Source organism: Podarcis vaucheri (genome assembly GCF_965113315.1).
Source record: "Podarcis vaucheri genome assembly, chromosome: W".
NCBI classification, from domain to species: Eukaryota; Metazoa; Chordata; class Lepidosauria; order Squamata; family Lacertidae; genus Podarcis; species Podarcis vaucheri.
The window spans coordinates 30,697,940-30,710,892 of record NC_138757.1 but is presented as its reverse complement, the minus strand read 5'-3'; the positions used below and the strand labels follow the sequence as shown (position 1 = coordinate 30,710,892).

At 50.9% G+C, this 12,953-nt stretch overlaps 1 protein-coding gene across 1 annotated transcript; it reads right to left on the bottom strand.

The window, feature by feature from the left end:
* Positions 1-803: 803 nt before the first annotated feature.
* On the bottom strand, positions 804-12,713 carry LOC309523268 (inositol polyphosphate 5-phosphatase OCRL-like; the record flags this gene model as incomplete). The annotated part of the gene is made up of 8 exons (XM_082207050.1): positions 804-1,118; positions 1,938-2,129; positions 2,579-2,689; positions 3,186-3,321; positions 4,778-4,887; positions 6,881-6,934; positions 12,259-12,486; positions 12,648-12,713. 8 exons carry the CDS (start codon positions 12,711-12,713, stop codon positions 804-806), a joined length of 1,212 nt encoding a protein of 403 aa, XP_082063176.1.
* Positions 12,714-12,953: the final 240 nt, after the last annotated feature.

Below are 12,953 nucleotides of genomic sequence, written 5' to 3'. Positions count from 1 at the left end.
TTCTACAAGGGCCACGTTGAGACTAGGGAAGAGACCAAAGCAGAGAGCTAGAGCCACCACCTGGACTGGATTTGAGTCAGAAGGCAGGCAGGTGCGGGTTGCCTGAGAGGAAAGTCAGGTTGGTGGGGTAGTGCCTGGTTTGCCCTAAGGGACCAGCTGCCACTGCATGGAGCAGCTGCTGATCGGTGACAAGGGCAACTCCATTTACGTGCCTTCGAGGCACATGCACACTGCCGCAAAGCTGGAAGGGGCACTTGAAGGGGCAAAAATGCCCCCCCCCCCAAGAGCACAAAAGCGGCAAAGTGGCATGGAAACAGCATCTTGACTCCCTCCCAGGAGCTTTGGCACCGACCTCTCAGGCCTGCGGAGAGTTGGAGCAAGGAGTTTTGCAGGGAGGCTGCTGGTTTTCAAAAGGCCTTTCAAAAGGGCTTCCAGAAGTTTAGAGGGTGTTTGCAGGCTTTTCCAATGCTGTCCCCAACATACACAATTTCATTTAAACGCACGGTACCTCAGAACGCAACCCCCGTGTAAACGGGGCGTTGCCTGTACCTGATTTGAGCCCGCTACAAGAACATCTAGAGGATAGCAAACCAACTGTCACCTTTTCTAGGAAGCTGTCTTCTCCCTGAGATCAGAGGAGGAAGGCAAGAGCAAAAGACAACCAAGGGTGTTAATGGCACAGGCCCTGAGAAGAGAAAGAAACAGCCCGTTGGCTGAACAGTATCTGGGCAGATGGCAGGGAAATGCACACGGTTCAGTGGCCGTGCGAAAGGGCAGGTGGGAGGACCAGAACCTGGGATGACTCAGTCAAGGCAAACAAAGGGCATGAACAGCACACAGGAAGCGGATGCACAGCTACAGAAGCTGAAGCTGAATGCAGCGGAGGACCCCCAGCCCCCACATTTCTGAGTGGAAGAGCAGCTGTTTTTCAAGCAGGCAAGCAGAGTGGGAAGGGTAGACATCCAGCACATGGCTTCCAAGGAGGTCCCGAAGCAGCTTGGTAGGTAGCTCCCACTGATGGTGAGGAAATAGTCCTTGCCACGGTCAAGGTGAAGGACAAAGCTAGCCTCAATCTTCTCTTCCTTGTGGACGCACACATCCAGGGAAATGTCCCCTGTCTCACCTAAAACGGGAGGAGGTCAGGTAGATACACTCTTTGGCACAGCCAAGTTGGCTTGTCTGTAAATTAAAAGTGAAGACAGTGAAGAATTGAACAGAAGGACACAATAGGAGCCTGCTGGATCAGGCCAATGGCCCATCTAGTACAGCATCCTGTTCTCACAGGTGTATGGGGGAAACCTTAACTTCAAGAATTAGGGGAAGAAGCGACTCAGTTCCCACCCCCAGCCCACTTTCCTCTCTAGTCCTCCAAAGCAGCAGCTGCACAGAAGATGGTGACAGGATACTGGGGGGGTGAGAGAAAGTGATCCTAACAAAAGAATATAAAAAGGGAAAGGATTTTTGCGCCCCCAATGTAACTTTCTTTTTTGGTTTACATTTCATTGAGTTTTTAAAAGTTTGGCTAGTTCTATATGTTCCTCAAGATATTTTGTGCCTCCACAACGTAAAAATACGCATTTTTTTAAAAAAAATAATTTTTGGACGGACTGCTCTCACTGGTTCCCTGCGATGCCAAAAGGTGTTTTGGGACCCTCCAGCATTGTTTGGCTTCAATTCATTTGTGTGTGTGTGTGTGTGTGTGTGTGTGTGTGTGTGTGTGTGTGTTTAAAGCTGGTCACACACACTTTTACACTTTGGGCTCAGCTGCTTTGACGTGTGGCCCTTGGAGGCTTGAGCATGGGGCAATGCAGCCCACAAATGTTAAGCCTCCCCTGCTCTACCAAACTCCCAAGGTTTGAGGGAGGAGGGTTGGGAAGAGGAGGAGAAAAGGAAGGCCTTCCCTAGATGAGCCTTGGGGTCCCTTTCCAACTCTACACTTCTCTGATTCCCGAGAGAGACGCGCTGGGCTCCAAGTATCCCTCGCAGGGCTCAGCGCGAAGCCATGGCTTCCAATCCTGGCTGTCACTGAGCTTGGGGATAAAGGAGAAGTGGAGGGTGAGCTGCCCGTTGTTTGTGATCTGGAACTTCTCCTTCTGCAGCTGCCGGAACTTCACATTCTCAAACGGAAACTGGAGAGCAAAAAGGGGGGGGGGGAGGAAAGAGAGTGCTTGCCTTCAGCAGAGGCAAGGAAACGAGCTCCAGGGGGAAGTTTGTCCTTGGCCCCGGGCTCTCGTTTAGGGGACTGCACATGCAACAGGTCCACGTGGGGCTCTCCAGATATTGCTGCACTTGCCCCTGGCCATGTTGGCTGGGGATGATGGGAGTTGTAGTCCAGCATCTGGAGGGCACCGCGCTGGCTACCCCTGGAGTCTTTGCCTGCGAGGAAGAGGAAGAGGCTGCCGCTCAGTGGAAGGGCATCTGCCTTGCCTGCAAAGGTCCCAGGTTCTATCCCCAGCATCTCCAGGTAGGGCTGGGAGAGATCCCCCGGAAATCAAGACTGAGCTAGATGGGCCAAGGGCTTCTTTCCCCCCTGGTCTTTTTGCAGCAAACCCTCTTTAAGGGGTTGGAGAGGATCCTATTCGTCTTTACCTCCCTCCAGGGAGGGAAGGAATTCGTTCTCCATCCTGTCCATCAACTGAACAATATCCTCAAGCACTTTCCGGTACCGTCGGTCAGCCACAACCTTCACCTATGGGGGGGGGGCAGAGCACATTTGTTGGAGCTATGGACTAAAGGGGGGGCATGAGTTAAGAGCAGAAATGCCTGATGCACCCCCCCTGTTCCCAGCCCTGAAAGAGGCAAGTACTGTAACTCTGAGAGCTTCCCCAGGATGGCAGCGGCTGTGACTTCCAGAGCCAATGGGCTGAAGCCAAATGCTCCAAGCCAAGTACCACAGAAGCTCCATTGCATGAATGGAGCCAACGGTTAAGGTATACAGTTCAGCCCATGTGGTCTGCCATGCCTGCAGGAGCAGCGTGTACTCAGAACAGTGGAGAATGGAAGCCTAGGGATTTAAGAGAGCCAAAACCTGCCCACTCCTTGCACCGGAAGTCATTGGCCAAGGAGGAGCTCTGTGGAAAGGGGCCTGGTTGTTGGTCAGGGCCTGCCCAGATTCGAGGAGGTGCCACATAGCAGGCAACTAAATACCCTGAATAGACGATAGCTCTGGCCAGGGCAGGTGCTACCCCTGTGAGGAAGAGGGAGCCGACGGGCTTGTGGTCGCTCCTTTTCAATTCCATGTGGCTTCGGTAGCTGAGCTGATTCTTGCTGCCTCCTCTCCAGAGGATTGGCTCACACCATGCTGGCACACGGCACTTCCCACTGCAAGGTGACAGGAGAGACACCAGGACTGTTGGACTGGCTGAGGCAACACACAAGGCTCACACAGTCAAACTTTGGCTCCACACACGGCCTGTGATCTTGACCACGGTCAACAGCTGGAGATGATGGGGCTTGGGAGTCCAACTTCTGAAGGGGCGGACCTTGCAGGTGTGCAGGCATTTTGCTTCATGGAGAGAGTTGTCAGGAAATCAAAAGCTGCCTTCTACCAGGTCAGAATGAATTTCTGACCTCCCCCAGTTTGGATTCCTACATTGCAGGGGATTGGACTAGATGACCCTCGTGATCCCTTCCAACCCCACAATTCATTAATTAAGTCTCCTCTGGCTGGCAGCAGCTCTCTGTGGCCCAATCCTTTTTCAGGTGGAGGTGCCTTTCAACTTGAGACTCTGCATACAAAGCATATGGCACACCACCAAATGATGATCCTTCCCCAAAGCAAGGGGCCCCGTTATTCTTGTTCAGACACTATTTTTTCAGTGACCCAAAAGACCCTTTCTGGCACCTGAAATGCTGCCCAAAGGAGCCTGCCGTTTTCCGGCTTCGTCACTACATGTTCCGCCTGTCCTTTTGATTTCCCCATTACCACAGCAAGAGCAATGAAACTAGCAGGCCTAGGTGGCTTCTGACAGTTGTCAAGAACCACAAGAATATGCCAAATCCTGGATGGTGAGGCTCAGTGCCTACTAGCCATAATGGCCACAGAACATACTCCACCAAGAGAAGCAGTATGGCTTGGAGGAGGGGAGCGTGCTGTTGCACTCAGGTCCTGATTGTGGGCTCCCCGAGAGGCATCTCATTGGCCAATGTGAGAACAGGATGCTGGGCCAGATGGACCAATGGCCTGATCCAGCAGGGCTGCTCTCATGCTCTTATGCCCTGGCAGACTCATCTTGAGAGAGCACCAAGTCTCATTCCCAGACTTCCTTGACACAAAGAGGATTCTCATTCAGCCTGCTGCACCTTTCAAGGAACTGCAACACCGCTTATACACACCACGAAACAGAGGATGCTGGTTATCAGGACAAATGTGGGGGAAAGGAGCCAAAACATTTCCGGAGCAGGGATGGCTTGAGGAAGACAACATATCACAGCCTTGCATTTCACAACTCGCCTAGCAGCCTTTGGCAACCCGGAATTCCATGCAAGCAAAGTGAGCAGGTGAAGGAGAGCTGGATCTCTCTCTTCCTCCGTGGCTTGGTGTCCATTCTGGCTGCAGAGGAAAGGAAGTCCGTCCAGCCCTCAACTCTAGCCCTCCTCCAACAGCTTGCTTAGCACAAAGCCATGTTTAAAATATATTTTTTACTAGCCTGCTCAGGAGGATGGAAAGGCAGGACACTACTAGCATCTCCGCAGACTAGGAAAAACAAACAAGCCTTGCAGAAGAATGATTGAGAGGACTTACTTACAAAGGCTCAACTATCAAGCAGGCGCTTACCTGGAGTCCCAGCGATCTGTTTTAGAGTCAAATTTGTATGTCGGGATGAACTTGATCTCTCCCTCTGTGAAATCAGCAAAAGCTGTCTTTTGGGTACGCTGAATGTTTAGCTAAAGCCAAAAAGAAATCGCTAATCAGCAGAGAAGCAAAAGACCACCTGTTGCCTGAAAAAGGAGTCTATTAACAGTCACTGTTGTGCTGGAAGACCAAGGTGAAGAGAGGTTGAAGTTAAAGGTAAAGTTAAAGGGACCCCGGTTGGACAGTGTTCTTGAAGCTACAAACATGAGTCTGACCAAACTGCAGGAGGCAGTGGAAGACAGGAGGGCCTGGCATGCTCTGGTCCATGGGGTCACGAAGAGGCGGACACGACTAAACGACTAAACAACAACAACAACAAAGGGACCCCTGACCATTAGGTCCAGTCGTGACCGACTCTGGGGTTGCGGCGCTCATCTCGCTTTATTGGCCAAGGGAGCCGGCGTTCAGCTTCCGGGTCATGTGGCCAGCATGACTAAGCCGCTTCTGAGGAACCAGAGCAGCACACAGAAACGGCGTTTACCTTCCCGCCGGAGCGGTACCTATTGATCTACTTGCACTTTGATGTGCTTTCGAACTACTAGGTTGGCAGGAGCAGGGACCGAGCAAGGGAAGCTCACCCCGTCGCGGGGATTCGAACCGCCGACCTTCTGATCGTCAAGCCCTATGCTCTGTGGTTTAACCCACAGCGCCACCCGCATCCCTACTAGTAGGTTAGCCAAGTGCAAAAAAGGGGTATACCTGCTGAAATCCTATCTTATACCCAATTATTAAAGGTACAGGATGCTTGTGCATTTTTGCCCCATGTCATCTTAAATTACTTTGCTGCATCACACGACAGGAAAATCCTCTAACTCAGGAGCAGCAGACACGTGGCCCTCACAATGCTGCAGAACTACAATTCCCATCATCCCTGATTACTGGCCATGATGGCTGGAGCCAACAGGAACTGCAGCTCAGTAACATCTGGCAGACCACAGGTTAGCCATACCTACAATATGCAATGTTATATGTACCAACAATCCATACAAACTGTTAACAAGCACCAGAATACACCCCCGACACTATGAGCAACTGCAAAACCATCCTTTTGCATCCTATGTTGGCTCCCAGCACGTTTCTGAGCACAATTCTGAGTGTTGGTGCCAACCTTTAAAGCCCTAAATGGCCTCAGCCCTGAAAGAGTGTCTCCATCCCCATTGTTCAGCCCAGGCATCAGGGTCCAGCTCCGAGCGCCTTCTGGCGGTTTCCTAACTGTGAGAAGCGAAGTCACAGGGAACCAGGCAGAGGGCCTTCTGAGTAGTGGCACCTGCCCTGTGGGACACCCTCCCGTCAGATGTCAAGGAGATAAGTAACTATACAGCCTTTAGGGAAGTTTTTAATGTTTTATGATGGTTTTGCATATGTTGGAAGTCTGAGGCTGCCCCCCCCCTTGCCTTCCTTGCAGCATCCTTCTCAAAGGGCTAAGGCATGACTACGCTCACAGAGTTTAAATCCACCATAAGGTGCAGCAATCAGGCCTCTGTTTCAACACAAAATACCAATGATCCTTATGCCAAGTGGGAGAAAGGTTGTCAACATGATGAACCTTGGAGAGAAAAATGTAAAACAAAAAGCACGAGCAATTTAATTGGACTTAATGGAAGTCTCTGCTGATAAGAACATGTGAGCAACGCAGATTTTCCAGACAGATGCAAAACCTAGAGCAGGAAACCTTAGACCTTTAGATATTGCTGGAGAGCAGCTATGCTAGGGCTGATGGGAGTCCAACAACATCTGGAGCGTGTGCTGAGCTAGGAAAGCCCTCTAACTGGGAAATTGCAGAGCAGTCCTACTTATTCCAAGGCAACCCTCCAACTTAATTGGGACTTGCTTCTAATTCAGGTTGCACAAACCTGCAACCTCAAAAAGCATTTGTAGAAGTCGCAGTCATCCTATGTTATAGCTACACTTTGCTCCTAACTGCCTGAAAGTGGTTTCTCTAGCCTAGGCTGAGGTATCCCAGACAAAGGAAATAAACAGGGCAATATCCTAAACCACCACATATAACACAAAGATCTCTCTCACCTGGCCGTAGGTCAGAAGTCTCTGAAGCTCATTTTTAGTGATCAGATGACAATGCTGGAAAAAAAGGAAAGCAACCACAGCTACAGGCTTGCTCACGGGGTCGGGGGGCAGCCTGCTGCCACTTCCTGCAATATGTAGTAAGACTGATAACTAGGATTGGGCAGTATGATCATATTAGGCTAGTGCTCTTGTGAACTAGACTGGCTCTTGAACTGCTTCCAGGCCCAATTCAGAGCATCCCATTTGGCCTTTCAAGTGTTTCAAGGTTTGGGAAAAGGGTACCAGAAGAAGGCCCACTTATGTTTGCACTGCCTCTCCACTGACTAGAATCCCTTTCCCAGGGAACTCCTGCTCTTTCAAGCATGGCAGGGCCTTTTCAGTCATGGCACCCTACCTTTCAGAATAATCTCCCAAAGAGGTTCACCTAGCCCCTGCTTTGATGTCCTTCCAGCAAAGACTTTTAGAATTTCCCCTGGTTCTTTAATTCATGGGCAGGGCGCTTGTGGCCCTCCAAACCCTGCTGTAGTACACAGGAACATAGGAAGCTACCTTATATTGAGGCAGACCATTGACCCATCAAGCTCAGGACGGACTACATGGACTGGCAGCAGCTTTCAGGCAGAGATCATGCCCAGCCCTAGCTGCACACACTGGTGACTGAGCCTGGAACCTTCTCCATGCAAAATGGCCGCTCTGCTTTTGCGTTACTGCCCTTAACAAACTGCAACTCCCACCCCGATCACTGGAGAAGTTGCCCACATTTGCTATAATCTAATCTAATACATCTCTGCCACTCGGTTTATCTTGCTCTCTACTGGCTGCTCTAGTAGAAACCTTAGTGGTGCAGCTGCAGCAGCAGGGATCGCCGACACTGCACCCTCCTGGTGTTGCTGAAGTGGAACTCTCATGAGCCCCAGTCAGCAAGGCCAATTCTTAGCAATTATGGGAATTTTGGTCTATCAACATTTGGAGAGCACTATGCTGCCTGCCACAAAGAAGGCTGATCACCGAAGAATTGATGCTTTTGAATTCTGGTGCTGGAGGAGACTCTTGAGAGTCCCATGGACTGCAAGAAGATCAAACCTATACATTCTGTGTTGTTGTTTTTTTAAAAAAAATATTTTTATTAATTTTACAAAAAAAATTGAGACAGTACTAACATATACAAAGACATACAAACGTGTATAGTTTCATAAACAAATTTTCATAAACTTTGTTCCTCAGACTTCCCCATACCTCCCCTTTCTGCATCCCAATGCCCAAAGTTTTTCAGCAACTTCTAATAATTCTGTCAAAGGTATGTCTTCTGGCTGTTTGTTGACAGCCGTGACTCCCGCTAATTGATTTGCGAACCTCAATTAGCGATTTATGGCCGCCCGGCACACTTCCGCTCCGGCTCTCCGTCACGGCTCAGCAGAGCTTCGCACAGCGGTGTAAAACTGTCACGCAGCTTGGCTTAGTTTCCAGACAAACACACACAGAGTCCAGGTTTGTCTCTTTCAGTCCTTTATTCCGATATTCCCCAGGATTCTCCTGGACTCACCGCAGCCATGACAAACTGCAACCTCTCCCTCACAGCATTGAGTGCGACTGGCAAAACTCCTCCCAAGCTCCTCCCAAGCTTCGAAAACTGACGTCAGAATGCTGAGGCATCATGGGAACAACTTAACCTCTTAAGTTCCAACTCCCATACCCCCTCTGCCACACATTCTGACAAAACCTTTTTGAGTTCAACACCTTCCCCTTTGCCTTGTGCCCCTTCCCGGCATCTTTCCCAGGCACCTGTTGAACCCCTTCAACACTCCCAGAATCACACTGTGCGACACTTTCCCACGCACCCGTGACCTGAAACCCCTCTGACCCACTTGGGCCAGCAGTTGTGTCTTCTCCGTCAGACTTGTCCCCCTCTGACTTGACAACCCGTCCGTGAGCTTTCTCCATTACGCTTACCGGAGATGAAGCCTCACACCTGGACATTCCTTTCACAACCCTTGGAGATGCCCAAACCTGCCCTGACCCCTGACCCTGGACCTGGTCCCCATCACCGGGTTCTGAACCCTGATCCTGGACCTGGTCCCCATCACCGGGATCAGCCTCTGCCTCCCTCTCCTCCCCTTGAGGAGACTTTGCACCCGTCACCTGGTGACGTATTACCTTTTCCTTGAAAAACTCCTCCAGAGCAGACCCAGTAAACAGTGACCCTCGGTCGCTCTTGAACCCTTGCACCCTGGTGGAGAACCTTCGTTCCACCTCCGCAACCCAATCCTGGATCAGTTGCGCCACCTCCCCCTGTGATTTGAGAGAGAAACACCAGCCAACCTGGCTGTGGTCATCTGTCAGCGACAGCACATACCTGGCCCCACCCAGACTCTCACACCTCATGGGTCCTGACAGATCTGTGTGAACAAGCTCAAAGGGCTCCTCGGTTACCCTCCCAAACCCGGGAAAACCAAGTACCTTTGCACCTTTGCATGCACTGCACCCTTGGGACCTCCTCCCACATTGTGTGATTTTACACCCTTTTGTGCACCTGTGCAACTTTTGCACATGACTGGGAACCTTAGCACACTGCACCTGTGCTTTTCCAGCATTCCCACCACCCTCCAGAGGTGATTCCAGAACAAAGAGATTGTTCTCCCTCTGCACGTTGACCAGTTGTCTCCCTCCTCTGAAAATGGAACAGGTGTCATTTTCAAAACAAACATTGTATCCCTGCTTCATTAGAGCTGATACAGATAATAGACAACAATTCAGTCCCGGCACAACGTAGACCTCTAGCTCCTCCTGTAAAGGAGAGAAAAACACGCTAGCCACACCACAGACTGATTTTTGTGTTCCGTCTGCGAACATAACAGTCATTCCAGTTGAAATAGCCCTGCAGTTCCGCATTTCGCCAGCAGGTTCACTTATCAGGTGACGACTGACAGTAGTGTCCAAAACCCAGCGCATCACCATGTCCTGGCTGGAGTTGTTCTTCACAGTTGCCATAGAAGCAGTGATAAGAAAACAACCCTCCCCAGTGTCTGAGCCACATCCTTCCCTTGCGTTCCCACGCTGGCCTCCTCTTCCAGACTGATTCCCCTGGGAACTCAGCTGGTTGACCTTGGCAAACTTGGCAACATCCTGTCTTGCCTCTCTGCTCCGGTGGGGGCAATCTCGTCGCAGATGTTGAACTCCAGTGGAAAAACACTGCCCGGTGCTCCTCCCAGCTGGCCTCCTTCTCCTTCTTCCGGAAAAGCACTCCTTGCCAGCTTTGCCCCCTCTGAACCGCCATCTCATTCCAGCAGGCTTCTTAAACTTGCCTTTGGAATCCTTCGCCCCCCCCGACCTGCTCACCAGCGCTCCTTGAGGCTAAAACATCAGGAACAGGGGCTACAGCCATCTCTAGGCTTTTGTATGCCTTCCCCAGGGCTCTGGCCTCCTGCTGAAGCTTCACAGCAAACACAGCAGTACATCCCCAGACAGCCCTTGCTGACTTCACGTCCTTGCCCAACTTCTTAGAGTGAGCTTTCCAGACGGAATGTCCTCCAAGACCTGGCTGCCTGCCATTGTCTTCCGTTCTCCCAAGACGCCCCAAGCTGTACTCACAAGATCACCAGCTCCTCTGGCGTGGAGAAACGATTCCCTGCTGCTCTCAGCTCTTGGCAACACAGGCACTCTCTGCGTCTTTCAGCTTGCTTGCCTCCACCTCCTGCCGTGCGTCTCTGCTCGACACCGCAGATTTCACAGCTCCCGGCAGCCTCCCGTGACAGGTTTACGATAGGTGATTAAGGTTACCCATAACCTCTGGCTGTTTGTTGACAGCCGTGACTCCCGCTAATTGATTTGCGAACCTCAATTAGCGATTTATGGCCGCCCGGCACACTTCCGCTCCGGCTCTCCGTCACGGCTCAGCAGAGCTTCGCACAGCGGTGTAAAACTGTCACGCAGCTTGGCTTAGTTTCCAGACAAACACACACAGAGTCCAGGTTTGTCTCTTTCAGTCCTTTATTCCGATATTCCCCAGGATTCTCCTGGACTCACCGCAGCCATGACAAACTGCAACCTCTCCCTCACAGCATTGAGTGCGACTGGCAAAACTCCTCCCAAGCTCCTCCCAAGCTTCGAAAACTGACGTCAGAATGCTGAGGCATCATGGGAACAACTTAACCTCTTAAGTTCCAACTCCCATATGTCTTACTAGCATTTCCTTCAATCTGATATTATCTCGCTGTAACTCTTTCATTCTAAAAACCTTGACATCTTAACCTTCATCAAGTTTGTAGTAGTCCTTAAGATAATTTTTAAATTTCTTCCATTCTTCTTCTGCCGTCTCTTTCCCCTGATCGCGGATTCTGCCGGTCATCTCCGCCAGTGTCATATAGTCCATCACTTTCATCTGCCATTCTTCCAGAGTGGGTAGATCTTGTGTCTTCCAATACTTTGCGATGAGTATTCTTGCTGCTGTCGTAGCATACATAAAGAAATTCCTATCTTTCTTTGACACCAATTGGCCGACAATGCCCAAGAGGAAGGCCTCTGGTTTCTTAGGGAAAGTACATTTAAGTACCTTTTTCATTTCATTATATATCATTTCCCAGAAAGCCTTAATCTTCGGGCACGTCCACCAAAGGTGGTAGAAAGTACCTTCAGTTTCTTTACATTTCCAGCACTTATTGTCAGGCAAATGATAAATTTTTGCTAGCTTGACTGGAGTCATGTACCACCTGCAGATCATTTTCATAATGTTTTCCTTTAAGGCATTAAGGATGTGAGGGCGATCTTGCTGCGACATCTGTCACCCCATTGATCGCCAGGGTTGATTCGGCTGATCTGGCTGGCTAGGCGGGTGTCCCCTTCCTCCCTCACCGCTCCATGTGCGTCCCTCCCGAAGCTGCGCGCTCGGTGGAAGAGGACTACCATCCCAGATAGAAGGAGTGTACCGTTCTTCGGTCAAGGGTATACGATAGCTGCGCTCCCCTGCTAGAACCTCCAAACAAACCTATCCATTCTGAAGGAAATCAGCCCTGAGTGCTCACTGGAAGGACAGATCATGAAGCTGAGGCTCCAAGACCTTGGCCACCTCATGAGAAGAGAAGACTCCCTGGAAAAGACTCTGATGTTGGGAAAGATGGAGGGCACAAGGAGAAGGGGACGACAGAGGACGAGATGGTGGGACAGTGTTCTCGAAGCTACCAGCATGAGTTTGACCAAACTGCGGGAGGCAGTGGAAGACAGGAGTGCCTGGCGTGCTCTGGTCCATGGGGTCACGAAGAGGCGGAAACGACTAAACGACTAAACAACAACAAATGCTGCCTACCCTGAGCTACACACAGGCAGGAAAGTTACAGAAACATGACTCAATTTGCTTCTCCAGATAGCGGAGACCAACAAGTTACATCAGCCAAGGCTCTCTCTTTCCAAGCCCTCGAAACGCACTCGTGTTTCCTGATTGTCAGCTGCGGCAGACCCTGGTCAGGGGGCAGGAAGCTCATCTGGGCACAGATATCCTTGTAATCCTGGTTTCGGTGCTCAAAGTCTTCCACGTGGGCAGCAAGGTGGGAATTGACAACGCAGAAGCTGGTATTGTTGCAGACAAGCCTCACGGCCACACACCCCTTGTTACCCTGCAGGGGCGGAGCAAAGATGGCTGTTAGTGAGCAAGCAGGAAAGAGGGGGAAACTGGTTGGCAGAGATTAGAAAAACAGATAGACAGACAGAAAGATAGACATAGGGAATTCTGCTGTCAGGGTCTACTCCCCATCTTCCCCATGATGCCTGTGCCCACTGTCTCCCTCATCACTTCCTTGATGCAGCTGAGCTGGTCCTTCCGGACAAAGATGAGCAACATCATTCCGACTAGACGGACCAGCTGCACCTAGAAGATGCAAGGTACTGGGATGTCTACCAGCTCTGTTCATTGCTTGCTGTCCTGGGCTGGCTGGATGCAGATAGGAGTGGCAGGTGGCACCAACTGGGGATCCCCCAATGGAAGAAGGCTCAGAGCCAGGGAACTGGTGGGGGGTCGTCCGAGGGAGAAGAGGGAGCAGACTGTGAGCAAGAGGAGGTGTTGGAAACTGAAGAGGCAGGAGGG